The sequence below is a fragment of the Hypomesus nipponensis genome, chromosome 17 (assembly GCF_054491055.1).
Source record: "Hypomesus nipponensis isolate SF chromosome 17, ASM5449105v1, whole genome shotgun sequence".
In the NCBI taxonomy this organism is placed as follows: Eukaryota; Metazoa; Chordata; class Actinopteri; order Osmeriformes; family Osmeridae; genus Hypomesus; species Hypomesus nipponensis.
Window position 1 is genome coordinate 21,843,794 of NC_140377.1, and position 27,707 is coordinate 21,871,500.

The window sequence follows — 27,707 nt, forward strand, 5'->3', positions numbered from 1 at the left end:
TTACAAATATACGTTTTATAAATAGGTTACACTTTGCTTTTCTAATTAGTTAATTAATTGTTTTTCACTTGTCAACGGAAACACTGGACGTTTAAAATAACTAGAAACGTAGTATAATTCGTCTGATAAAGTAGGAAATCAAATGTAGCAACTTTTTGGTCCAAAGACTGAAGAAATTGTTACATCGTTCACCGACGACGCATGCGCGTAGACGTGATTTTAAAAGATCACTTGGGGAGGGCATGAAGGCGATTACTAGGTGAGTTCGAATGAGGACATTGAAATTGTTTGACAGGTTGTACATTAAGCATGGAATACAAACAGCTTGTTTGTAGTAACCGTCCATAGAAAGGACCAGGTCTTTTAAAACGATTATAGTTAAAATGGCGTCAATGGACCAGGGTTACTTGAAGTCGAAGGGACTGTCATTGTTTTGCTCGTTCCTGCAGACCTAAAATGGAGGACATATTGCTAGACAAGCAGGGTCTGCAGTCTCCTATGTAAAGCCGGCTTCTAGACACCCTGCACGATAAAGTAGCTAGCTAGCGAATCTGATTGTTAATATGGACTCCTAATTTCTTCCCACACATCTACTAAGTGACATATCTCTTTATCTAGCAAGACTTGTTCAGCTAAAGCTGGCTGGCTCCATCCTTTCTAGCAGAAACGCTTAACGTTTTCAAATGCATGATGCCGGTTCATAGCTATGTTCACCCAGGAGAATTGCATGCACGGGGAAAGTGTTCCGCAGTTCCGTGTTCGGATAATCTCCACTGACACTTTCCCAGATAGCATTTATGACCATGGTTTTGCCCTCTTTAGCTGCTTTTCCTGCGGTTCAGCTAGGACATTGATCTGTTCGCTGAGCAACGCTGACAGATTTGCATTGCAGAAAATAGTCTGACTGCATTGCGATTCTCCCTTAATGATTATTATCACTCGTGTTTCAGGCTAACATTGGCATCCAGACTACGAATTGTTGAAAACGCACACCCTCCACAGTGCAGGATATCCAGCCCTCGGTGCCACCAACGCCCTGACCAGACCTTGGTGGGCGTTGGTAGGCAGGGACGCCAGCCTTAGAGGGGGCGACTTGCTAGGATCATGACCTCCTCTGTGTTCACCAACGGAGGCTACAAACTAGACAGCGGGAAAGCAGACCTGGCCAAACCCCAGACAGGAACGCAGGCCGAGCCGTTCCCCAGCTTGCGGAGGGATTCGTGTGATTACGTCCACAGCCTGCCTCCCCCCACCGTGCTGGGGAACATCCACAACAGCGGCCCTCACAGCCACCAGGGGAAAGCCAAGGTGCCCGGCCTGGGGCAGGTGGTGGCCTGCAGGCCCGGACAACCCCCCGGCGTGGGAGAAGGTCAGGAGGAAAACTGGGGGAGGGTCGGGATCCAGTCGACCACCCTCAGATCCATGGGGGGCGACTCGGGCTCTCCGGTCAAGGGCAAAGCACTACTAGGACACAACAACAACAACAACAACATGGGCAAGATGGACCCCGCAGCGCTGACTGCTAACAAGCACCCCCGGGACAGGATGGGGGGGGACGGGGAGGCGAGGGGGGCCATCGTAGCCGCGGTGGTTGGGGGGCCACAGGCTTCGGGGCTCAGCCAGGAGGGTAAGAGGGGGGGGGTCCGTAAGGGTGGCAGCCACTCCCCGGCCCAGAGCAGCTGCATCCGGCAGATCCTTCTCCTGCAGCTGGAACTCATAGAGCAGCAGCAGCTGCAGCTGCACAACAAGAGCAAGGAGATCGACGACCTCAAGGCAGAGAAGGAGACGGTACGCCCCCTCGGAGAACTGCCTCCCCAACTTCTGTCGAGTCGTGACGAGTTGCGTTCTTGTAGCCTTTAGGAATGTCAGAAGACATGATTTGGATTTTGTACCCTCTAAAAACAGGCATAAGCTATGTGGCTACTTCTCAAGACTTGATGACACCAACTGTATAATATGGTGCAGTAGTTTGAGAATTGATTTTGAAAACGCACATGCAGCCCATATCGGCTCCACTATGCCACATGTGGTGCATCAATGTAAACGGCCCTATGACATCATCCCCTGTAACCTAGTCAAGTGAGACTGCCTCCAGTGGCGTCTCCGTCTTTCGCTATCGTTTAGTCACACTCTTGTGATAACTGCCAAAAAACGTTGCTTGTTGAAGCTGTCTTACTGTCCACCCACAGAAACTTCAAGTCAGTACATTAACGCAGTAACACAGTATTGTAACGTGCAATTTGAAAGAAAAAAAAACAAGAAGACAAATCTCAGATGTCTACTGGTCCACTTCACTTTCTTTCCCATTTTTTTTCTCCCCTCCAGCTCCTGGCGAGGATCGAGCGCATGGAGCGCCGCCTGCAGGCGGGGAGGAGGGAGGGCGGAGCAGAGCACCTGGCGGCCCAGCGCGCGCCGCGCCCCCCCCCGGCCCACACCCCCCTCAAGGAGGACCCGGGGTCGCCGCCCGAGACGCCCGAGGGCCACGGGGGGGCTGGCGAGGGGCGTGGCCCCGGTAGCACGCCCCGCACCCTGCATTTCGGTAGAGGAGGCAAGGGCCACAAAAGGTAAAGGGGCTGATTCGCGCCTCGAGTAACCCCTGACGCAGCGATTCAAACCCGGGTTTGCCCACGGAGAGTTTTCTAACCCCACAATGTCGTCTCTCCACCTTGTCAGACGCTTCCTCTTCCAGGACCCCCGCTCGGCCAAGCGCCGCGCCCAGGCCAAGTCGGCCCTCCAGAAGGAGGCGCTGGTGCCCAAGGAGGAGCCGGCGGAGCGGCGAGAGGAGGAGGAGGAGGAAGAGGAGGAGTCCCCAGGGACCAGCCCCGACTCGCCCCAGTTTGAGGAGTTGTCCTACCTGTCCACCACAGACATGTACCTGTGCTGCTGGCACCAGCCGCCCCCGTCCCCATGGAGAGAGCCCTCGCCCAAGAAGGAGGAGGCCGTCGCTAGTGAGTGACCTGACCCTTGACCCTGACCCTGCGTCGGTGGACTGTGTCGACGGGCTGACGGTGACATCATACAGGGCCTGTCTGTTTGGAAACACAGAGCCTTTTGATTGTGTTTGAGAGACGCATGCACTGCAACTTTTCATTGTTTTAATGCATGAATTCAATCATTCAAACGTGGTCTGTAGGGCATTTAACCTACATGTATGCAACGAGTCAGCATGTTCTCCAAATTTTGTCTCAAGTGACAGTTTGATGGAAATGATATTGGACCAATATCTATACATTTTGGTCAAAGTAAATCTTCTTTGTTGCTTAGAAACAATAGGAACATGCATGTGTCTCTCCAAAACGTTAAAAGACTAGATGTTTCCAAACTTACAACAGGTACTGTATACCCCTGTATACTAATAGTATGACCTTTGTCTCTTTCCCCACGGTGCCCAGTCCCGTCGTGGAGAGAGAACATCATGGACCCCCTCAGCGAGGACGAGGCTACTGACATCCCTGAGGTGGGTGGCGGGCGGGCGGGCGGCGCTGAGTGGATGACTTGAGTTGATTCATAATGATGCCTCTCCTTCGGTTAGTCTTCTAACAAGCTTGTTGTTGTTGTTGTTGTCTGACAGAATCTAGAGGACAGCGTCTTCCTGAAGCGTCACTCGAAACACGAGCTGGATGAAAAGAGGAGGAAGCGGTAGGTCTTTGATCACAGGTCTTCTGTTTGGAGTCTGGTTTTTGTGGAACATCTACGTGTTTACGTGTGTGTGTGTATATGTATATAATATATTTATTTATTTCCTTTTCTATCATCTTTCCATCACTTACCTTCCATCGTCTGTCCTCTCTCTCTGTGTTGGTTCTTCTCTCTCTCTCTCTCTCTCTCTCTCTCTCTCTCTCTCTGTTGGTTCTCTCTCTGTTGGTTCTCACGGGCCTGCGCTCAGGTGGGACATCCAGAGGATCCGGGAGCAGCGGATGTTCCAGCGTCTCCAGCAGAGGATGAACAGGCGGAAGGGCATCCAGGAGAGCGAGCCTGAGGTGCTGTCCTTCTACCCTGACGCGGAGGACGGTACGTCCAGCCAGGCCCTCCCCCACTCACACGCAGCAGAAGGAGTGCTGCTGCCTTGTTTTATGCCAAGTGTGAAACGGTGTTGCACAGGAGCGTCCAAGCAGGGGCTTTGGTGGGACTGACTACCCAGGGCCCTTAAGGAAAAGCTTGGAGTGAACATTCGTTGAATGAAAAAAAAACTGATTTAACCAGAAATAGGGAGGAAGGGGGGAGCAAATTATAATCTCTTCATGGGGCCCTAAATTATTTGTGGTGCCCCTGGTGTTACACAAGTGGTTGAAGGAAAAACTGTCCCAACTGTTTTTACTGTTTAAAAACGATGACAATACAGATACCAGAACAGGAAAACATGTAGGAATAGGGTCATCACAAAAAATTTATAAAGTTTTCTTCCCTCAGTGGAGGCCCTTATGATCACCCCTCACCTGCCTGTTGTGGCCTTCGGCCGACCTTTACCCAAGCTAACACGACGGTGAGTTGAATCCGAGCAACGAGGAACACTGGATACAACAGAATTCACGCCAAATACACAACTGAAACATCTTTTTCCCCCGCCCTTGCTCCTCCCGCAGAAACTTTGACCTGCCGTGGTTGGACGAGCGTAGTCGCTGCCGAGTGGAGGTGCCCAAGAAACAAACCCCTCATCGCACCTGCCGGAAATAGACCCCGAACCCGTCCTGTCGACCCAGAGAGGAGAACAGCACTCGGCACCAGAACATTCTGAACCTTGTCTTTCTGCAACCTCGAGTCCCTGTGTGTGAGGAGACCCAGGGCTGAGGGGACCCCCCCCCCCCCCCTTCAAGGACCTGTGTCAAAGGTCTGGACATGGTCGCTAAACAGCACGGCGGATGTCGCCCCTTAGTTCATGTTCGGGCTTGTTTGAAGGATTTGATTACTGGTGTTGATGGACAAATCTATGGTGATGTGTGTGTGTGTTTTCTCTGGGTACGGTACTAAGGATTGGGTTGCTGCTTTCTCCGGAACTTCATCTGCCAAAATCACCTCAGTAACAACACACACAAAGTTATTCAAACTGTTCAATTGTCATTTTCACATTGACCTGCATTGTTGAACCACAGCACAAAATGTAGCTGTCCATCCCTTCTGTCATTGTTTGCTGTTGCAAGAAGGAACCTTCAGTTTGAGAAGGTTGAAGGACATTAAGTGGGCTGAAAATAAATATATGTTTGAAGCAGTTCTGCAACAGTTATTGGTTTGTGTTTCAACCAATGGTCTTGTAATTAAAGAGAAACGCTTTATGCTCTTGAAAGTTTAACGTGTCGTTGGCGCACATCATTGCTTTTTGGTCAATGTGATTGAAATGTATTACAGAATTTATAAGGTGCTGATAACGACCACGTTACAAAATGATACATTTTCAATTAAAGTGAATAATAACAGATAATATTTGTTTTCGTTATAACATAGCCTAGAGCCTAGTTCAAATAACTACGGGTAATGGCAAGTCTATGATAGAGAACCTGAAATTTGCCTCATTTTTCCTATTTTGGAATTTCGCCTTCAAAATAAAAGCATTACATGAATGCCAGAACATTCTGAGGAATCTACGACTAGATTCGGTTTTAACGGTTCTCGTTTTAAGAGATCATTCCGCTTACTAATGGTTACGGTTATTAACTACTAGCTAAACCAAAATACAAATCTTTTGAAGGAGTTACACATAAATTATCTTCCAGTTGTTTCATTATCATGTTCAACATCTCTTTTCATTCTCCCTATTTTAACCTATAGTTTTGGCGGGTCATGGGTATTTAAATTGGTTGAGCTGAATGTCATTTGTATACTCGCATGTGTTAGCTTATAGTGTACTCTACGTGAACGTTAAAGTTTATATGGCACAGTGTTTTAAGACTTTAGTGAGTTTTCATTTTCATTAAAAAAAAGAGGGGCCTCCGGGGAAATCGGTTGCCCGTGTGTTCTCGGTGTAAAAGACAGATGTAGGCCTATAGATGAAACCTGAAATGTTAATGTAAACTAATGGATGAAAATTACCAATTACACCAACTTCGTACAGTACAATAGTTAATTAGTACCTGCAACAAAACGTAAGATTGTGTGTTAAAAACGACACACACAATTATAAAACGAATAGGCCTAACAATGAACTATAAACAACCGTCCGAACAAGAAAATGCTCACGAAGAACTAGACATTTTCGGTTCAAATTTGGATACCTTAGTCCTGTAAATTACAATAGCGCTACAACTGTAGGCTACACGACTAGACGGATTAGCACTGTAGCTGTTAGAACAGGGACTGACTAACAATTGAGCGATACAACTTTACATACTTTAAAGCCTGTATTTGATTGCAAATTAACTAACCAACATCAAGAAATGTACCCTATGCTCAGGGAAAGTAGGTAGAGTATACTATGCTAACACACGCAATTATAAATCACATTCAGCTCGACCAAGCAACAAGGGAAAACGTAATGATTTCGCTCACGAGCAAGGAAGGGGTAACTGGGGAACTGAATTCTTGGGAACACCGGTGTTGTGCCCCCAGATGCACCCCCCTTGAAAAGCACCCTCTCGTGGGAGCGGGCGCACAAACCATTCGAATCAAAATGTTAAAGATTTCGTCTTGATATCGCAGTCAAACAGAGGAGAGACATCTGTCTCACATTGTAATTTTTTATTTAGATAGCCTAATAGAATAGAATAACGTCGGTTATTTGTGTAAATAACTGATGTTCTTCTCAATAAAAAATCCTTAAACTCCATAAATTGAGGCGAGTGGTTTGTGCTTTTCAGGGGGGAGGCGGCATCTGGGGGCACAACACCGGAACTGCGTAAGTGACATTCACCCACAATTCCTATCATTTTCCGGTTTCTCTGATTTGATTCCTAAGATGGCGGACCGGCGAAGGAGAAGGAGGCGCGCGTCCCAGGACAGCGAGGAAGATGACGAATCTGGTTCGGGTTCCGAAAGCGCAAGGTCCGGTTCACCATCGTTAAAGAGCCGAGTGAGGGAGCCCGAACCGGTTGAGGTGCCAGCCGTTCGCGTGGTACCGAAAAACGACGCCGAATCCGAGTGTGTGAGTGTCTTGCTTCCGCGAGCCAGTGTTAGCTACCTAGCTAACCAAGGCAGAATCATTTGGTTCCGTGACCATGGTTTGACAAGTTAGCTAACTTATAAATATATATTCTCATGAATCACGTCAACCCGTTTTTGGGACAGCGGGTACCATCGCTTCTTGCTTGTGGCTAGGCCAACCCGCATCCCCATTGTGAGTTGGCCACGTCCAGCTCACGTTTCCAATAAATCACCGGGCAGCTGCACCACTGTCCTCGGTCTATGAGTGCGACGCGTAAAGCCAGAGTCATCGGAGCCCTGTATTAGTTTGTTTGTAACTCTACAGGTTGCTAGGTTGTTAAAACGTTGCTGTGGTGTCTGTAAATGTACGTCTCATGCGCCTGTTAATCACTTGTCGGCGAGTTGGTGAATAAGCTGCGGTTCTGTGAAAGATCTCCGTGAGTTGTATTAGTCGTCATCTTCGTGCCATGAAACTCATCTAGTTGGACAAACCGCCTATGCAGTTTCCGAAGTGTTGACCGCATTGTCTTTATTTTCAGCTAGTAACAGATAATGTGGACTACTGGTGTCAAAATCCACCGCACTTTACTCGTTGCTTTGAGGATACAATATTGGGAACAAAACATTGAGGAACTGACCTGAAGCTTCCAGCTTTAACGGAATGTGAAACTGTCAAAATGTGTATTGCTTTGTATATTTCTGTTCCCTGATCTTTGTTCTATTATTTCATACTATAGGAGAGTGAAGATGGCGTAGGTGAAGGTGAGTGACCGCTCAACAGTCATCAACCTTCTTAAACATGCAAAACTGGTTTTATCTTGTTCTTGCTCAGGCAAATGGCTCACTACTATATACTGTCTACAGGAGCCTTTCTCAACCCTGGTGCTAAGGGACCCCCTGCCCTGCATATTCTAGATGTTTCCCTGCTCCAACACACCCAATTCAAGTGATTGGGTCGTTATCTGGATTCTGCAGAGCTTGATAACGACCCATTCATTCGAATCAGGTGTGTTGGAGCAGGGAAACATCTAGAACGTGCAGGACAGGGGGGTCCCTGAGGACCAGGGTTGAGAGAGGCTGGTCTACAGTCAAGTGTAGGCAAGTTCTTGAAGGAACTTGATGAACAACCAAGCACAGCAAGCTGTTATATTCACTGCCTCTGTGAATGCCTGAATAGACTAGCAGATTGACTGGATCAACATTTGTTTTCCTGTTTTGTTTTTCTCCAGCTGTTCTTTCTGACTATGAGAGCGCCGATCCTGAAGAGAACGGCTCCCATTCAGAGGTGAGAAGGACATTATGGCTTCACAGGGATTTAGGGAAAACTCAGGTTTTGTTGCACAATTTGTCCGGGTGCTAACGGTGTCTTGAGCTTCTCTGAATGTTCTCCAGGAGTCGGGTCATGCAGAGTGAGGAATGTAGCCATACAATCTGTGTTCTAATCAGGGATCTCCTCCAAATCCATTTTCAAAACATGGTTTGAGAGTGGTGATTCTTCTGAGGATGTTCCGAGTATAGACTAGTCTAGAAATGTCTAGAAATGTCAACGGTGTAGCTACCACCCCCCCCTGGTGGGGATTTATGGAGCTGCATGAAACGATGGATTATGAAATGGGACTTTTATGTAATGGCCCTGCAGCAGTGTCATGTTATGCAAATACAAAGCCCTAATATCAAGAGGGCCTGACTCTTGTGCTCAATTATAGTTGTACTGCATAACTGTGTTTGGTAGACGGTCTAAACGCCTTAAGTAGCTTCCTGTTGGTCAAGCTTGTGTTTCCATTCGATAATCGGAATTGTCTCCAGGATAAAACAAACAAAAGTATTTGAATCTCAAACAAGAGGAGCACGTTGAGTGACGCTGTCGTTCTTTCCCAGGGTGGAGAGGATGAGGAGGGAGGTGAACACTTCAGCGATGAAGAGGAGGCCAAAGCTGCCACAGAGCCCAAGGCTGCCCCAGAGGAAGCCCCTGCTGCCGTGGAAGGAGAGGAGGAGGGAGATGGAGAGGGGGAGGGGGAGGAGGAGGAGGAGGAAGTAGAGGAGGAGGAGGAGGAGGAGCAGCAGGAGCAGGGGGACACTAAAGAGTTGAAGTTGGAGGAGAAGGGCAACCTGTCCGGAGAGAGACAGAGTGGGGATGGACAGGTGAGGTCAGACGAGCGAGTGGAGGGGGTGACGAGAGCTCGTCCATGCCCCTGGTTTTGTTTTCATCCTCCCTGCTACCTTTTGACATGTATCCTGTTCCTCCTCCTGCTTCCAGGAGAGCACAGAGGACCCGGAGAACCAGCTGGGGGGTAAACCAGGCCAGAAGCTGGACGACGACGAAGACAGGAAGAACCCCGCCTACATCCCTCGCAAGGGCCTGTTCTTCGAGCACGACGTCCGAGGCCACGCCCCCGAGGAGGAAAGGTAGCGGTTGCCATCGTTGCCTCGCCTGCACACATTCTAACGCCCACGGTTCAATTCCCATGGCCGCTAACGAACGTGTTTGCCGGTCGCCAGGCCAAAGGGTCGTCACAGGAAGCTGTGGAAGGACGAGGGGCGCTGGGAGCACGACAGGTTCCGCGAGGAGGAGCAGGCGCCCAAGTCACGTGACGAACTGGTCGCCGTCTACGGTTACGACATCCGCAACGGAGGAGGGTCAGGTGACCGGTCGTACCGGCAGCGCAAGCCCAGGTGGGAGCGCCGCCCATAGCACTCTTCCCTACGATAAGGGGGGGGGGGGGTGTGTTCTAGTCCCTAGGACAGGGGGGTGTGTTCTAGTCCCTAGGACAGGGGGGTGTGTTCTAGTCCCTAGGACAGAGGGGGGTTTGTTTGACGGGAGAGTTCCCGGTCCCTAACTGGCTGCTCTCGTCCCCAGACACAGCACGTCCCCCGTCAGGGACAAGCGCTGGCGGGACGGGGGAGAGAGGCCCGTACGTACCTCCTGGCAGGGGTCCACCCGCAGCGCCCCCCCGGCCGTGCCCCTGCACCCCCCCGGGCCCCAGCCCTCCGCGCCCCCCGGCTCCCAGCGCAACAACACCACCAACAGCCACCCCAAATCGTCCCCACACCCGGCACCCTCCAGGGGTTTCCAGGGCAACCGGCCCAGCCAGGCCCACGCGCAGCACCGGAGCGATCCCCGGGCCAGCTACAGGAGTCCCGCCGAGACCACCCATTACCGGAACCTCCCGGGGGCCGACGGGGACCGCGCTGGGGGGCCCCGGGGCCACGGCTGGGGGCAGCAGGTGGAGCGCAGCCCCTCGGTGGTGGTGGAGGACGTCCGCAGCGAGGAGGACGAAGAGCATGCGTCCTCCGCCGGCGTAACCACAGCAACCACCACCACGTCGTCGTCGCAGCAGTCCGGGTTTCACCACCACGGCAACAAGGCCGAGCGGGACTCGGGGCCGGCCTCGTTGCCGCGGAGACCCGAGCAGCGGGCCGGGGGAGGGGCTTCCGGCGCGGCGGAGCCGGCGTGTCCGGCGGCGCGCGACGCCTCGCCGCCCCCCGAGAGGCCGGTGGAGAGGAAGTCGTACTCCCTGGCTCGCAGGACTCGCTCGCGGCCCGCAGAGCTGGGGAAGCAGGCCTCCCTGGAGGAGCCCCCCCTGGCCCCGGCCCCCGCAGCCCCCGGGGGGGGCAAGGGCGAGGGCTGGCAGGGCCCGGCCCAGGGCCAGGGCCAGGGGGATGGGCCGGGGCTGACGGGCCTGGATCAGGACCTAGCCAGACTGAGCCTGGCGGGGCAGAACTGGGGGCCCAACCCTCACTCCTACCTGCGCGCAGAGATGAGGGGTGAGGATCCTCTGTCTAACTCTCTCTCCTCAAACTGCCTCCCTCTCTTTCTCTCTCTCTCGATCTCTCTCTCTCGCTACTCCCTCTCTCGCACTCCCTCTCTCGCACTCCCTCTCTCGCTACTCCCTCTCTTTCGAACGCCCTCTCTTTCGAACGCCCTCTCTTCCTCTCTCTCGCCCTCTCAGTTCAGTTCAGTGGGCTTTATTGGCATGAAAAATGTTCATATTGCCAAAGCAACGGTGGAATAACAGAAATATTCTTTATATATACTTAGATTTCATACACTCCCATGCAGATAGACACACACGGTAGTTAAACATATACATGCCCCTCTCTCTCTCTCTTTAAATATAACTGTACTCTCCATTTCTCTCACTAACTCTTTACTCTTAATCCATGTTTGTGTCGTCCCCGTTCCTCCCCCCGTCGTCAGGTATCCCCAGCCCCATGCACGTGTCCGGGGCACCCCCCCAGTACCCCAACATGGAGGAGCTGGGGGTGGGGGCCAGCCGGGCCAAGCGCTACTCCTCCCAGCGCCAGAGAGCCGGCCCCGAAGCGGCCCCGCTGCACATTGGCGTCATGGAGGGCCACTACTACGAGCCCAGTGAGTACCTGGCCAGAGCCACTAGGGGGAGCCAGCAGGGGGGGCTGCAGGGTGATGGGAGAGCCACAGGTCTCACAGGGACTAGACAAGGCGGAGAGCAGAAACCCTGTAGCGCCGCCCCTGGTGGAGAGCCTGTTAGGGAACTAAGCGTGTTGGTAAATGTTGTGTCTCGATCTTGTGGAGAACTGGGAGTTTGTTAAGAGCAGTGGTTCTTAACCCTGTCCTCCCTGTCCTCAGGTCACCCTGTCCTGCATGTTTTTGATGTTTCCCTGCTCCAACACACCTGATTCAAATGAGTGGGTCGTTATCTAGCTCAGCAGAAGCCTGGTAAAAAAACACGCATTTGAATCAGGTGTGTTGGAGCAGGGAAATATCTAAGACATCCAGGACAGTGTTCACTGAGGACAGGGTTAAGAACCACTGGTTAAGAGAGATTTTTTTTTCCTTCTGTGGTTTTTCTTGCTTGTGGTCTACTGTGGAGCGATTTTAGGTCGTCTGTCACACGTAGTAAAGAAAATGCTGATTGGGTCATCTTTCTGTCCCACAGTGTCGTACCAAGGACCAATCTACGCGCACGGGGATAGCCCCGCCCCTCTGCCGCCCCAGGGCATGCTGGTCCAACCGGAGATGCACCTCCCCCTCCCTGGGCACCCAGGTGAGCGGAACCCCCACACTGGCTGGTGTGTTTGAAAACAGCCACGGTCAACCAACAGCTCTGCAGTTCAGAGCAGAACCTCCTCATCATGTCTAATCTGTCTCCTCCCTGCCCCCAGGTCTGCACCCCCACCAGTCAGGGGCCCCCATGCCCAGCCCCGGCCTCTACGCCTCCCCGCCCGTCTCCATGTCTCCAGGACAGCCCCCCCCTCAGCAGCTGCTGGCTCCGCCCTTCTACCCTCCTCCCGGGGTCATGACCTTCAGCAACACCAACTACCCCTACCCCGCTGGGGCTAGTCTGCCGCCCATGTTCAACCCTCAGGTAGGGGAGCCTGCAAACAGCACGTCTGGACAGGCCCTGGAGAGCTGTGCTTTCCTGCACTCCAACACATTGCAATTCTAACTAATTCCAACACATTCCAATTTCAAAACATTCCAATTCTACCTAATTCCAACACATTCCAATTTCAAAACATTCTAATTCGAACTCATTCTAAAACATTCCAATTCCAAAACATTCCAATTCTACCTAATTCCAACACATTCCGATTCCAAGACAGCAAACGTTTATCCAGATGAAGAGTGGTGTATGTGTAGCTTGCTTGTGTGTGGACCTCCTTCAGGTCTCCTTTAATCACACATCCAGGGTCATCTAACCCAGTCTCTCTCTCTCCCTCCCCCCCTCCTCCAGTCCCAGGTGTACGGCGGGGTGACCTACTACGACACTGTACAGCAGCAGGCCCAGCCCAAGCCCTCGCCCCCCCGCCGGTCCTCCCAGCCCGTCACCATCAAGCCCCCGCCCCCGGAGATGGCCTTCGCCCCCGAGTGACTCCGTCACCCAACCAGCACCCAGGGGCTGGTGAGCACCTCTCCCTTCCTCCAGTGCACCTGTACTGGGTATCCACACCGGCTTGAGTACCCAGGAACAGGTTCCTCCTCTTGTCTCGGGGGTTCCGATGCTATTTTGCCCCCCCTCCCCAAGTTATGGGTCAAACACACCAAGCCAATCATGAGATGTTGATCATGTTTACTGCAGTTACAGCCCTAAAGATGATGGTCTTACTTCGTCTTCTAACCCTTTCCTCCCTCTCCCTTTCCTCCCTCCCTTCCTCCCCTCTCCCTTTCCTCCTTCCTCCCTGTCCCCTCCCTGTCCTCTCCCTTCACTCCCTCCCTCCCCAGGACAGGGAGGAATGGGAAGGCCGCCCAGGTCCCCCCAGCCTGGTCTTCATCCTAGCAGGACACCGCAGGGAAGGATGGGGAAAACTGAAGTCGGTGGAGGGGTCTGCAATCAAGGACCACATGATGCGAATGAATGGATGAATAGACTTTTAGTTTCTTGTTTTTTGTCCCCACCCACCGTTTTATTTTAATTCCCCCAATTTCATGTTCTTTCCTTTTCTTTAAGAATTTTCATTTAGATGTTTGTGGGAGGAATTTGGACATAGATTTCAGGTTTACAAAAGATCAGTGTTTTTTTCCCCCACTCCCTATAACTGTGTTTAACTCTTGATGGTTTAGCAGTGACAGAGTTCTGTCTTAAAACCCTTATTAACCTTTTGGGAAAGTGTTTGTGACTAGTGTCATCATCATCAGCCTCCAGTGGGGCTGACATGGCAGTTCTGGGCTGGAAGCGATGCATGCCCCTCCTGAGAGGGGTGAGGTGTTACAGGGAGGGATGGCTGGGCAGGGAGGGAGGGAGCGAGGGTGGGCGCGCTTGGTTTCCGACCTCTCCCCACCCTGCTCTCACTCCACCAGCAGGGTCTGGGTGGTGTCTCATCAGTTATCAAACAGCCTACGTTAGCCGTACTTGAGTATCCTTGATAAGTTTATCAAGGATAAACTTAGCCTTGATAAAGGTGTTAAGTTGAACAAAAAAAAAAGGTTTTAAATACTGTTATTGAAGCAAATGTTTTAGTTACCAGCCATTCACTGTTATGTTATATATCTGTATATTCACTTCTTGCTCCACACATCATTCTAGATCTGTTTGTCATAGTTTCATTTACTAATGCCTATGTTTTTGTTCATTGATTATTTTATCTATCCAGATGGTGCTCACTTAGCTGATACCACAGTTGGATGTCAATATCTCAACTAGCAACGTTGCAACAGTCAGTTTAGTTGTTCTGGAACCTTCCACAAGAACGTTGCGCTGTGTCCGTGTTTCCTACGATGTAATACTGTATTCTTCCCAGAAACCTTTCCCCTGCCTGAATCTGGAGTGCTTGAGTGCTACTGCTTGGTGATAGATTTCTAATGTAAGTGTACATAGACAAATGTGTATATAAAAGCCTGTGGTTTGATAAAGCAGTAATATTACTACTACTATTACCAACCCCTTTATCAAATGAATCTCTTCTCTACTTAGATTGGGCAGGGATGTCTGACATGATTTCTGTAAAAGTTTTATGAGTGAGTGAACGGTCACAAGGTCACAACAATTAAACGAAACTTAAAAGGAAACCAGGCGTTCTCTGGCTTTTGAAATTTGAAAACCGTTGTAAGGATTTTGCTTTCGGAATCATTTTGTGAAATGTCAGCCTATCTTACCAGAACTGGAGCCCTTTGAAGATGTTGACCCAAGTGCTGATGTCACTGAATCTCCCCCCTCCATATAGAGAACTCAGATCTGATCCCACATGCACGTTTCATATATAGATATTGATTGTTAAAGCAGTTTATTTGATGACACTGGCTGCAACCTGTTAGTCTACCCAATAAGGGCACGGTATTTTAATTTGCTATGTATTTTTTATTCGTTAACCAGGGTCAGTATAAGTAAATTGAGCTGCATTTTAAAGCTACGCTGTTTAGAAAAGGCTGTATATATAATTTGAGATGTGGAAGAACGTTATCTGCCTTAAGGGTCTGGTTTTCATATCTGTTGAATTTGACCTGTCAGCACTGTGAGGGCGTGTTTGATTTTGATCCGGATATATTCAAGTGTTTTGTTTGTGGAGCAATTTTGTTGAGTCAGAGGAACAATAAACCAATCCAATAAAACATACTTTATTTTCTCTCCCTTTATTAGAGGTATACGCAATAAATACGTTAAAGATTTGGTTGGTTGCCCAGGCTTGTTTGTTTATCAGTTCTGTTTTCATGAGGCAGGTTTGCCTGGACTTATCCCCTCCCTTCCGGGCTTCCCCTGGTAACCTCGGTGTTTCACGTCACAACGCTGTGAGTTGTGGGCAAATCCCTCTGCCAAAGCTGACGTACCTTCTACATTTCATCATTTAGCAGTCATTCTACGAGCCTGGGGACACTGCAGGGGGCCAGGAGGCCATGCAGGAGACTCTGCTGTGAAGCCCTGCTCAGAAACACTACCTGTCTCTGTGCCAGAACTGACATCCCAAAAGGCTGCAATGTCACTCCCCTCTCTCTCCCTCTCTCATCCCCTCTCTCGGTTTCTCTCTCTCTCATCCTCTCTCTGTCTCCCTCTCACCCATTCTCTCTCATCCTCTCTCTGTCTCCCTCTCACCCATTCTCTCTCATCCTCTCTCTCTCACCCGTTCTCTCTCATCCTCTCCAAGTCAAAGCCACCATGCCACTCCAGTGACAGCTCCCTGGGCCTGTTGGCTGCTCAGCCCTCAGAGCCCGTCTCCTCCGCCAGACGTTGGTCTTCAAACCCTGCTCGCTCCTCAGACAGAGACAGCTAAACCAGGGCGACGGCAGCCTGAAAGAGACGCCCCATTTCAGACAAGGAAGACGGAAGACTGACCTTACAGGGTCACGTGACCAAGCGAGTCGCGTTTGAAAGGACGGTGAGAAGGGTGTGCAGGAATTCCGAAAGCTCCACACTGCCAGCAACTGTACATGAACGGGGTCAAACTCTGAATATTTCAGAGCCAGAAGGCTAAAACCTGAACTAATTCTCACTTCACAGACTGCGGCGGAAGCTGTCTTTGATCTCAGGCCAGGGTGAAATGTGTGTGTATTTCTGCTCGGAGTGAGGCCAGTCAAGGCCCTGTTTAAATTCAACTCCCTCTATCACTTGAAAGGTTAAGGAGTATTGTGGAGCAATAAAAGACAATTTGACACAAAACAAAACAAACATGTAGTATGATTAATAGTTGTGTGGTGAACTGAATATTTATAAGGAGAAGAACTATTAGTTCTACGTGACACGGTTCCCAATACAGTACTGTCTTTACCAATGCTTTATTGCCAAGCGAGTGCATCCATATAAATATTCATAGGGTTATAAAATAAAGGTTTCAGGAAGCACTTTGTGTGCACGTGTCTGTGCGTGCCTGAGAGTGTGTATGTAGTGTTGTGTGTGTATGTGGTGTTGTGTGTGTATTGGGTCCTTGTGTGTGATGCCTTCTGGCGTAGTGTGTGTTACAGATATTTATGTTGTATGCTGGTTCCAGCCAAGCTGCTGATCTTATCACGTGGGGTTGACCTCAATGGTGTTTTGTTTTTTAGATGTTTGATTAAACCAGCCTTTCTCAACCCTGGTCCTCGTTTAGATACATTAGTTACATGTATTTGAATCAGGTGTGTTGGAGCAGGGAAACATCTCAAACGTGCAGGATGGTGGTACCTGAGGACAGGGTTGGGAACCACTGCTCTAGAACATGCAGGATAGGAGGGCATTAGGACATGAGATGTAGAACTGTGGAACTACGGAATAAAAATGAAGTTGAAGCAAAAGTGCACTGCTGTTCATGTCCTTTTGGATGCTGCTAAAGCGTGCTCCCGTTCTGCTGCAGCGTGTTCGCCTGCACCCCCTCCTCAAGCTGCTGCTGTGCGAGAAGCTGGGATCGACAGTGGAGTCGACTGTGGTCGGGGGCGGCTGTGGATGGCAGCCATGTTGGTTATGTAACTGGGTGATGTGAAGAAATCCAACCATTGATGGTGTCTGAGTTCTAGCCGGTCTGTTATCGGTGATAAAACACTTCCCACTCAAAAAAGAATCAGCCATCATTTTCACACAAACCCCCCTGCCTCTCTAAAAATCTCACATTTTCTCTCACATGTTCCCTCTCTGTCTCTCTCCCCCCCCCCCTCTCTCTCTCCCCCTCACTATCTATCTCTATCTCTCCCTCTCTCTCTCCTCCACGTAGACTGTCTTCCGGTAGCTGTTTCTATGGCATCATGCTTTAATCCCTCTCTCAGCCCTGCTAGCTTGTTCCTTCTCTGAGTGCCCCCTTTCTCCTTAACCACCCCCTCTTTCCTCCACCCCCTCTTCCCTCCCTTCACCCCCCCCCATCCCATCCCTTCCCCCCAACCTCTTTCACTCCCTCCTCTCTTCCTTGCTGCCAGATGATTCCATCTCCATCGCTCTCCACCCCCCGTCTCTTCCCAGCATATCCACCACCCTCAGCCCACTCTCTCTGATTGGCCCCACCCCCCCTGTGTAACCTGGGGTATCTGGAAGCTTCAGATCAACTCTTCTCAACTTTCTTTTGTTTTCTTGTTCTATGCCTACCTTCATGTCTGAGTACATCTGTTTTGGATGGTGGTTAAGGTGACGGCGGTGTTTTGGTAACTGTTCGCCCCTCCTCACGAACGCGACCACATGGTCCTCGGGTGGGGCTGGCCGGCCCGCCAGCGTGCAGAAACATGATGGAGCAGAAGGATGTGTACATAGGCGTTCTGCATGAAATACATGAGTGTGTGTGTGTGTGTGTGTGTGTGTGAGTGTGTGTGTGAGTGTGAGGGGGGAGGGTGGTTCCACAGCTCATCCGTCCGCTTCCTGCAGAGTAGAGGATGTGTCTGCACGCAGCTGGTCGGTAAAGAGCCGATCCAAAAACGTCCCCAAAAATCGAGGAGCTAAATGATGAGTTCTGAGCTTCCTCCAAACGAGTCTGTTTGGCCGCCTGTGCGGGAAGAACATCTCGCTTGAAACAATTTCTTAAAATAATGGTTGTTTACTTCAATTGAGTCTCCAGATAAGCCATTTATACCACAACCAAGCCTAACTAGATTTATACCACAGCAAAGCCTAACTAGATTTATACCACAGCAAAGCCTAACTAGATTTCAAATCTGACGCTTTTCGCAGTGTGAGCTGTGACATGGGACATCAATCAACTTTTACTGAAAAGACCTTTATGAGTTCCTTCGTTTTCGTTTTCCTTCAGTGTGCCCCCCCCCCTTGCCTCTGAGGACAGTGAGCCTCCAGCCCCCCCCCCTTCAGCCTCTCCCTGTCTGTGTCAGTGTAGTGTGCTCTGGTTAATCATGCCTGAGCTTAATGACCTGTCACTCACTCACGCTCTCTCTCTCCATTTCTCTCTCTCTTTCTCACGCACACACACAGGCACACACACGCGGGGTGCGGACGGTCTCCCTGCACGGTGGGGGCGGGGCGGGGCGTGGTGGGGGGCGGGGCTTGTCATTGTCACCGTCATGGGCCAACGGCTGACAAAGAAAGCACCCTGACACCCTGGGTGATGTCACCAGCGCAGACCCCTCCCTCCCCTGTACTGCGTGTGTGGGTCTGTGTGTGGGGGGGTCTGTGTGTGTGTGTGTGTGGGAGAGGGTCTGTGTGTCTCAGTGCCTCTGCGTTGGAGTGTGTGTTACTTGGGTGTGTGTGTGAGAGAGAGAGTGCATGTGACAGGGCATTAACCCCAGGCATGATTCACAGCTCCTGTCACTGCCGCGAGCATCCACAGACAAACAGAACAGACTCATGAGAGACAGACGACATAGGAGGGATGATCACAGACCCACAGAGACCAGGCTGGGAAAACACACGGGTCACGGCTGGCTGTGTTCCCCTTCTGTCTGTCTCTCTGTCTGTTTGTCTGTCTGCCTGTCTGTGTATCTGTGTCTGTCTGTCTGTGTATCTGTCTGTCTGTCTGTCTCTCAGCCTGTCTGTCTGTCTGTCTGTCTGTCTCTCAGCCTGTCTGTCAGTCTGTCTGTCTGTCTGTCTCTCAGCCTGTGTGTCTGTCTGTCAGTCTGTCTCTCAGCCTGTCTGTCTGTCAGTCTGTCTGTCTGTCTGTCTGTCTCTCAGCCTGCTTGCCTGTCTGTCAGTCAGTCAGTCTGTCTGTCTGTCTGTCTCTCAGCCTGTGTGTCTGTCTCTCAGCCTGTGTGTCTGTCTGTCTGTCTGTCTGTCTCTCAGCCTGTGTGTCTGTCTCTCAGCCTGTGTGTCTGTCTGTCTGTCTGTCTGTCTCTCAGCCTGTGTGTCTGTCAGTCAGTCTGTCTGTCTGTCTCTCAGCCTGCTTGCCTGTCTGTCTGTCTGTCTGTCTGTCCAGCCTGTGTGTCTGTGTGTCTGTGTGTCTGTGTGTCTGTGTGTCTGTCTCTCAGCCTGTCTGTCTGTCTGTCTCTCAGCTTGCTTGCCTGTCTGTCTGTCTGTCTGTCTGTCTGTCCAGCCTTGACCTAATCCCCCCCCCCCCCCCCCCAGGAGCTTGGGGTTGTTCTGTTCTGGCGGAGGTCACACTCTGGTGTCACTATGGTGACGGGGACTGATCATGTCAGGAGTGGAGAGGAGAGATCATGTGGCCACTTCACCTCGACACTCATTGTCCAAAGGCCCGAGTAAACAAGTTTAGTGAGGACGTCAATGACATGATCTCTCCTCTCCACTCCTGACATGATCTCTCCACTCCTGACATGATCTCTCCTCTCCACTCCTGACATGATCTCTCCTCTCCACTCCTGACATGATCTCTCCTCTCCACTCCTCCTTTCCAGCGTTCTCCCACCCAGTCTAATACACAGCTGAGTGGTTGAGGTTGCATGTGCTGTGTGATTGGTGGTGGGGAGGAGTGCAAGGTGTGTGTATGTAATGTAGACAGTCATAAGCGGAAATCTCTCCAAGTCAACACTGGTGACTATGAAGCCAGCAGAACAGAGCAGTAACTAGCTGAGTAGGAGGACTGCCGGGAGGGTTGAGAGTGGCAGTTGAGATGCTTGTTGTGTGTAACCCTAACCCTTGTTCACGTTTTAGTCCTGACAAACTGCATTGTTTGACTCATCCATGCTGAGCTGGGAACTTGGAAGGAGTCTTACCAGCTGATCAACGTGTCTTTTGAAAGACACCGCGTCAATTTCAGATCTGATTATTGTTGTTATTATTATTGTTGTAGCACAGAACAGCAAGCAGAGGGGGGGGAGGGGGGGGGAGGACGACTCAGCACTCCCATCGTCAGGAAGAACTACGCTCTGGGAGGATGTGTGTTGCTTGTGTGGTTGTGTGTTTGTGTACCTGTGTGTGTGTGTGTGTGTGTGTGTTACAGGATAGCAGTGGAGCCCCTGTGAGAATCTGAGGATAATGTGGTTGATGCCGGAACAGTCCCAGATACTGTCCTCTGTGGATGACTGTGTTGTCTTAGCCTACTGTCTGTTTGTGGGTGTTTGTGTGAGTGTGTGTTTGTGTGTCAGCGGGGGTTCAGGAGGGCAGTATGGAAGAGGACAGCATTGTGACAGCGGCTGGGGAGGTGTGTGTGTGTGTGTGTGTGGAAGGGGGGGGTCCAGATGAGTCATTGCAGATGTGTCCATCACTGGAGTGAGTGACAGAGCATGTGCAGTATACACCCACAGTCATGTGTCATCCTGCTGATCATTTCACACACACACACACACACACACACACACACACACACACACACAGACATGAGACATGACAGATGTGGTCAAGCCATAGTCACGGCAGCACTATACCGGCTAAGAGAGAGTGAGGATGAAATCATTAAGACGCACGCATACATGTAAGCCTTGTGTGGTTACTGGGACTTAACACGTCCCTGTAACATATAAACATGGTATCGACTGTTTAAGAACAGGCAGCTGATGAACTCAGATGTTGAAGCGGTCAAAAACAAAGAAAAGTCAACAGTCATTCAACTGAAGCCAGTGAATGTGTTGTCAGTCTTAGAAATACAGTCAAATTGAAAGTAAAAGTGGTCATGTTAGGGTCACAGAGATTGAGGGAGATTCCACCAGGAAACTGGCAAAGTGAACAAAAAATAAGACTAAAAGCAAAAGACAGATATTCAGAAAGCAGAAGTTGAGGCAAGTGAGACATGGAGAAACCCAACCACAACTCTGCGTCACCATTCCACCCTTGACAACTTTCCGTAGTAACCAAAACGTTTCTGTTTGTTGGTCTATGTCTTCCCCAGAAAGCCGAAAGTTACCCGCGGTTTGGTAACTCGGGTGACCCACGCAGGCCGAGCGGCCGGCCAGCATCCTGGTCCTCTGGTGGTCACGCTACGTGGTGTCAGGTGACCCTCTCAGCTGCGCCGACCAGCTGGCCTGAGGCGGAGACGAGCCACTGTTGACAGCTCGTGTAGCAACATCAGGTTACCCCCTGTCATAGCTGACACGGATATCAGGTGACCAGTCATCTTCCCCTGTTTACTTTCTATACTTTTCTTTTCTCTTCACTCGCTGACTTAATAGAGACTTTGTGGTGATTCCCCCAAGCCAGACTCAGGATGTGACTTCTGTTTTGTTATTGATTCGCTCGTGTTTCGCGTGATGGGGTATTGATGTGTGTGTCTCCTGTCAGTGTGCTGGTACATGGTGGGGTCTTGGTTCATGGAGTGAGTCGGGCCTGACATGCCTCTCTACTGTATGGGTCTGCCAGATGGACATGACTCCCTGTGGGGGCTTGGGACTGTGTGTGTGTGTGTGTGTGTGTGGCTGTGTGAAAGAAATGGAGAGAAATAGACTAACAACACTTGGCATGGTATCCCAACTGTGGTTCTAGAAGGCTTGGGTGTGTGTGTGTGTGTGTGTGTGTGTGTTCCTTCTTGTCAGTCAGGGCAGCGTGAAAGCCCTGTCTCCACAGGCCTCATGGATGAGCTAAAGAAGAGGCGATGATGTCATCGCTGGGAAAGACAACAGAACAATAAGAGGGATTGTCCAAGACGTCGCCCTCCTACTGCTACAGACCTGCCTCTACTCTGCCTCCTACTGCTACAGACCTGCCTCTACTCTGCCTCCTACTGCTACAGACCTGACTCTACTCTGCCTCCTACTGCTACAGACCTGACTCTACTCTGCCTCCTACTGCTACAGACCTGACTCTACTCTGCCTCCAACTGCTACAGACCTGACTCTACTCTGCCTCCAACTGCTATAGACCTGCCTCTACTCTGCCTCCAACTGCTACAGACCTGCCTCTAATCTGCCTCCAACTGCTATAGACCTGCCTCTAATCTGCCTCCAACTACTATAGACCTGCCTCTACTCTTCCTTCAACAGCTATAGACCTGCCTCTAATCTGCCTCCAACTGCTATAGACCTGCCTCTAATCTGCCTCCAACTGCTATAGACCTGCCTCTAATCTGCCTCCAACAGCTATAGACCTGCCTCTAATCTGCCTCCAACTGCTACAGACCTGACTCTACTCTGCCTCCAACTGCTATAGACCTGCCTCTACTCTGCCTCCAACTGCTACAGACCTGCCTCTAATCTGCCTCCAACTGCTATAGACCTGCCTCTACTCTGCCTCCAACTGCTATAGACCTGCCTCTAATCTGCCTCCAACTACTATAGACCTGCCTCTACTCTTCCTTCAACAGCTATAGACCTGCCTCTAATCTGCCTCCAACTGCTATAGACCTGCCTCTAATCTGCCTCCAACTGCTATAGACCTGCCTCTAATCTGCCTCCAACAGCTATAGACCTGCCTCTAATCTGCCTCCAACTGCTATAGACCTGCCTCTAATCTGCCTCCAACTGCTATAGACCTGCCTCTAATCTGCCTCCAACTCCTACAGACCTGCCTCTGCACTCCATAAAAGTATCATCCTCCCGTTTATTTCATATGAAACGGAGTTTGTTGCCAGTTGTTCCTGACTGTGTTTTGCTGAGACACCAACAGACTCGACAGCCCAAAGTCCAGAGGTGTTGAACCCTGGTCCTGTGGGTCCACGGTCCAGCCTGTACTGTCCTGCATGTTCTAGATGTTTCCCTGCTCCAGTACAGCTGCTTCAAATGCATGCTCGTTACCAGGCTTCCACAGAGCTTGATAACTACCCATTCATTTGAATTAGGTGTGTCGGAGCAAGGAAACATCTAGAACATGAATGGCCAGTGTGACCCGTGGACCTGGATTGAACACTCGTCTTTAGAGGTTCTCTACCAGCCTCCGCCCGTGAACTGGGGGAACACAGTGACCTGCAGTCTGTGTTTACCAGGACTGCCCGACCAGAGGTCTTCCATGCAGCCTGGGTTGTGTCCCAGAGGGATGCCAGCCCTGCATGCAGGAGCTGAGTGATCAGAGCGTGGCAGGAACAGGAGACCGTGGTTAGACTCAGAAACAGCTCTTGTGCAACTCAGAGTGTCTCATTCCAACCTGCTGTCCAGCTGATCAACAGCAGCGTAAGGCCAACGGGAACCCACACTAGAACGATGTCACAGCACACACACACACACACACACACAGGGGTACGCACTCATGTGCACCCATTTTTGTCTCTGTTAGGAAGCGTGATTGATGTGAATGACTCACTGTAGGCCTATTGTGATCCACAGGCCCTCTCAGCTCAATACCCTTCAATGTATACCCAATAATTACTATTCCAAAAATACCCTCGGAGTGATTTTCTGTTCTCAGTCAGGAACACAGAAGCTGCCATGCACACCGAACACCAGAGAGAATATGGAGCAGAATTAGAGGTAGTTTTCACGATACACTTTCGGAAAATGATAAATCTCTCTCTCCCCCCCCCCCACCCCCCCACCACAACACACACACACACACACTTTTAATTAAGTAAATTACATTTAATAGATGGCCCACCCACATTTGAAAACAAACCCACTCCTGGTCTGAATGTTTGGGAATACTCATTTGTCCAAACTCTACTCAGAATAGCCTACTTCCACTTATACTTAGCAAATGGTTTTGCTATTAAATATGTACTACATTAAATTAAGAGAACTAATACAAGTCAACAGTGATCAGAAGATTGCTCTATGATAAATAATGAATCTATAAAACAGTGCGTTTAACCAACTGCTTTAAAATACGGAGTTGACTTCCAGCCACTTGTATCAATTATTCATTTGTGAACCTCTTGATTTTGGCATGTTGCTAATGGTTTCAACCATACCTACTGTTAAAACGATTCACCCAGATGGGCCCTAAAGCTGTCGAAAACAGCTTGCAACCACTGGCAGGTCTTACCGCCTGTCCCTGTCTAATAGCCCAGTCTGAGAAATAACACCGGCCCATTAGGATTACGGTCCTTAAAGATACTCGAGTTTATTTAGAAGGGTAGCTTTTGACTAGTTTTGAGCTTTAATCTGTTTACGTTGGCAGCAGAGGGTAGCAGCTGCAGTTGGGTAAAGTGGACTACAAACAGAAGCGACCGCGCAACTGCAGCGGGAGAGGGAGAGAGAGAGAGTGAGAGGGGGGGGAGGGGGAGAGAGAGGGCTGGAGGAGACGTGTGAGTGCAAAGCAGTCCCGAGCACAACACATCCACACACCCCTGAAGGGTGTGAGTGTGACAGAGAGCGAGAGGGAGGGGTAGCGTGTTTCATAGTCAATTCTCAAACCCTCTGAATAATCGCATTGCCTTCGAACGGAGAACTGGAGTCGGACGCGATTCGCACTTACGGAGAGACACCAAGCCCGTCGTCTACAGCCACACTGCAGCAGATTGTAGGCTACCGACGCCAGCATAGAGACCCCCCCATTCATCAATGGAAGCGACGGTCATCTCGGCATAGGCGGATCGTAATTTAGTGGGAAAGAGGCGGTTGAGGAGCCCGCTAAACAAGCCCTGCTGTTCTCCTTATCTTGTATTTCCATTTATCTAATTACGGTCCGGGTAGAGACTTGTTTTCGGCGCCTTGTTTTTACAATCCACAGCACGCGAGGCACCCACTGGTCTGACTGCACCTGGCGCTTCAGACCCAGCACGACTGGATTTTCAAAACGAAACACGGTTTTCACGCGCGACCGTGGAGGGACTGCAGAAGCGAAGGAGAAGACGTTTCGGGGAGAGGTTTGTTGTGGAGCAGTTTAAGCGTTGGGTTTTGGGCAGAAACCCGTGCCCAGCCAAAGCTCTCCTGTGTGAAAGCTTCTTTTAATCGTGATTTGGCAAATGGGTTAATTTTTTCCCCCCGTACAAGAACGTAGGCTACTACTGCAAGGAGCAATCATTGTGTACGCGTGGTATAGGTTGTAGGCTATAATGTAGTGTCAAACGTGCCTGAAGTTTCTACCTACATTTTTAGTTTACAATCAATCATCATCGATACAAGGCCTTGAAGCGGGACACATCAAAATGCCGGCCGGAATGAAGCCTCTTGAAAAGTTTTTGAAGAAACAGACCACTGCTCTCACCAGAGCCGGTGGCTTCGGGGACAAGGCGACCGGTACGAGCGCATCTCGGCGCCGAGCCAGTCTTTCCCGTGTCGTTCCGTTTTTCAGGGAGACCTCACCAGAGAGCGGCCCGGCCAGAGAAGTGTTCAGTCCGGATTCGGAGGAACCGCCGTGCTGGCCGTCGGCCACCGCCGACATCCGGAGCCCGTCACTGTCCAGTGATGAGCAGAGTTCCGAAGCGAGTCTGGAAACGAGTTGGACCCCGCTGCCCGCGGACACACCGGACAACGTCGCTCTAGCGCTGCTGGACAGCGTTGCGGGGAAACGATACGGCAACTGTACAGGTAAACAGACCTTCTCAGCAAGAATATATTTGTCAGCATCTAAAAACGTGGTTGATTGGGTTTAGACAAGCAGCAAGTTAATGGCGCTCGTTTGAAAAAACATCTTTAAACGGTGTCATTTTGGTTGCACGCATTGCCGTATACAATCCACATCGCAGCGTCTGCACATTTGAACATGCCCAATTTGAGGGATAGGCCCATAGACAATATAGGCGGTAGTCATGCTGTACAGGATTGTATAAGGTATACAAATAAAGTATTTTCACACTAAGAATCGCCAGTATGCATTCAATAGCCTATAATGGTTCAAATTGCAACGAGGAAGGTGCGTAATCTAGTGCACAGTGGTCGAAATGAAAGGTTGTTATTATGAGAACACACCACATCTCTCACGCCAAATAAAAAGACGTTCACACCTGGGTTCTGCCTCTGCGTGTACGTTTTATTAACATTCGGACACGGTGCATATAGTCGGTGTATTAAAGCCCGTGGCTTTGATGTTAAAATGGCCTTTGATGATGCAGCCATGAGAAGTACGAGCCCACCGCCCCCCCCCCCCCCCTCCAATCACACGCAGGCGCGCGCACACAACATAGACACTCACTGGGCCCTCCTGCAGTTATTTATTAATAAAAAAAAAAAAACGAGGTCATGATTGTCATCGTAAAATACAAATTCTCTTTTGGCAGGGAAATGGCTGACACACTAAGTTGAGGCTGGACTGTAAAGTGATGTCAGAGGCTGGTTTGCAGAAACGATAGCGATTGCCTGATTTAATACTGAATCACAAATGCACTCTATACTCCCATCAGAATCCATCAGAATACTAAACTGCAAACTCGAACACAATGGCTGCTCCATTACAGTCTCTCAGAGTTCAAGTTGGCTGTTCCAGTAGTGAGAACCCTTGGTTGCTGAGCCAGGCCCCAGCACGATCTGTAATCTAGCCCTTAAGAGTTTGTCCTAAACACGGCTCAGGACACATGGTTGGCCTGGAGCCAGACAGCTCAGAGGAACGTCCGCAGCAGCAGGAGATGTTAGGAGAGCAGTTTCGCTGTCGTGCTGAAGATGTGAGGCTCCTAAGGACTCCCTCGCAGCTCTGCAAAGGCCTTCCAGCCCGGCAAGTGTATCAACATTCAACCTTCCCCGGTCTGAACCGTGACTAGCAACAACTGAATAACTCGCTCTTAATCTGGGTAGGATTCCTCAGGGACCATCACAGCGGTTGACTATCAATATTTTCTGTGTGTGTCATTTGACATGCTGTATTGGACAGTTGAAGTGAAGTGTGACAGGGAGGGCAGGGAGAAAGACAGGGGGATGACATGCAGCAAAGAGCCCAGGCCGGATTCGAACCCGGGTCGCTGCGGTAAGGCCCCAGCCTACATGGTACATGCATGAATCCGGTGAGTTATCAGTAACTAAAGTACTGGAACTGAAGGTCTCCTGGCCAGCCTTTCAGCCAACCAGCCAGCCCAGCCAGCCAGACAGCCCAGCCAGTCAGCCAGCCAGCCAGCCAGACAGACAGACAGACAGACAGACATCCAGCCAGTCATCCAGCTAGCATCAGGATCAGAAAGCTAGCCTCGACAGACTCAACCTGCTGTAGTCTCCTGTGGAGCTCTGCCACCCCAGTCCCGTCCTCTAATTCAGATCGCATCGATCCCTCCCATCGACTTACGATGTGGATTATGCTGCGTGACACTGCTTGACAGACTCTCGTCCCCTGAGATCAACAGACTCCTGCGGCTCAGCTGGAGCAACGGTACCCCCCCCGCTGGGCTGGTCTCAGCACAGCCCACAACCATCACCAGATCAGTGGTGAACCAAGTAGGTGGGTCGGTGGAAGGATGACCCGTGTTTGGAGGCGCGTTTGATGTGGACCCTGAGACCTGCCTGGGTTGTTTGTTTCGGACTGAAGTTCCCTCCAGACTCAGAGAGGCTGCGTGGGTGTGTTCCTTGGTTTCTAGCGTGTTCCGACACATCTTGGTTCTAGTTGCTATGGGCAGGCTGGCTTTCATAATCCGAGGTGTTAGGA

General features: G+C 50.5%; 3 protein-coding genes across 4 annotated transcripts in view; all 3 read left to right on the plus strand.

Moving 5' to 3' along the window:
* The first annotated feature begins 131 nt into the window (after positions 1 to 131).
* Positions 132 to 5,287, plus strand: msl1a (MSL complex subunit 1a). The gene is made up of 9 exons (XM_084678858.1): positions 132 to 259; positions 951 to 1,788; positions 2,326 to 2,564; positions 2,674 to 2,948; positions 3,393 to 3,457; positions 3,572 to 3,639; positions 3,887 to 4,011; positions 4,411 to 4,483; positions 4,584 to 5,287. Exons 2-9 carry the CDS (start codon positions 1,105 to 1,107, stop codon positions 4,672 to 4,674), a joined length of 1,620 nt encoding a protein of 539 aa, XP_084534984.1. The 5' UTR covers positions 132 to 259; positions 951 to 1,104; the 3' UTR covers positions 4,675 to 5,287.
* A 1,566-nt stretch (positions 5,288 to 6,853) lies between these two features.
* casc3 (casc3 exon junction complex subunit) lies at positions 6,854 to 15,101 on the plus strand. Of its 2 annotated transcripts, none has more exons than XM_084678564.1 (12): positions 6,854 to 7,072; positions 7,809 to 7,833; positions 8,301 to 8,356; positions 8,950 to 9,213; positions 9,329 to 9,477; positions 9,571 to 9,744; positions 9,929 to 10,836; positions 11,270 to 11,440; positions 11,988 to 12,095; positions 12,214 to 12,416; positions 12,786 to 12,953; positions 13,274 to 15,101. In XM_084678564.1, exons 1-11 carry the CDS (start codon positions 6,887 to 6,889, stop codon positions 12,921 to 12,923), a joined length of 2,382 nt encoding a protein of 793 aa, XP_084534690.1. In that variant the 5' UTR covers positions 6,854 to 6,886; the 3' UTR covers positions 12,924 to 12,953; positions 13,274 to 15,101. The 2 variants fall into 2 exon arrangements, with proteins under 2 accessions (XP_084534690.1, XP_084534691.1); XM_084678565.1 differs by having other exon boundaries at positions 13,279 to 15,101.
* Positions 15,102 to 24,475: 9,374 nt separating this feature from the next.
* rapgefl1 (Rap guanine nucleotide exchange factor (GEF)-like 1) overlaps positions 24,476 to 27,707 on the plus strand; it is a 28,125-nt gene continuing 24,893 nt past the window's right edge. Inside the window, exon 1 of the mRNA XM_084678377.1 lies at positions 24,476 to 25,669. Within this exon, the coding sequence (XP_084534503.1) occupies positions 25,288 to 25,669 (382 nt within the window). The 5' untranslated portion in view covers positions 24,476 to 25,287. The remainder of the gene's footprint in view (positions 25,670 to 27,707) is intronic.

Bases quoted from the DNA above. Each gene is read 5' to 3' on its own strand.
- msl1a (XM_084678858.1), top strand. From the start codon at position 1,105: ATGACCTCCTCTGTGTTCACCAACGGAGGCTACAAACTAGACAGCGGG. The intron at 1,789-2,325 runs GTACGCCCCCTC...TCTCCCCTCCAG, and splicing joins TCAAGGCAGAGAAGGAGACG to CTCCTGGCGAGGATCGAGCG. The intron at 2,565-2,673 runs GTAAAGGGGCTG...CCACCTTGTCAG, and splicing joins GGAGGCAAGGGCCACAAAAG to ACGCTTCCTCTTCCAGGACC.
- casc3 (XM_084678564.1), top strand. From the start codon at position 6,887: ATGGCGGACCGGCGAAGGAGAAGGAGGCGCGCGTCCCAGGACAGCGAG. The intron at 8,357-8,949 runs GTGAGAAGGACA...GTTCTTTCCCAG, and splicing joins AGAACGGCTCCCATTCAGAG to GGTGGAGAGGATGAGGAGGG. The intron at 12,417-12,785 runs GTAGGGGAGCCT...CCCCTCCTCCAG, and splicing joins CGCCCATGTTCAACCCTCAG to TCCCAGGTGTACGGCGGGGT.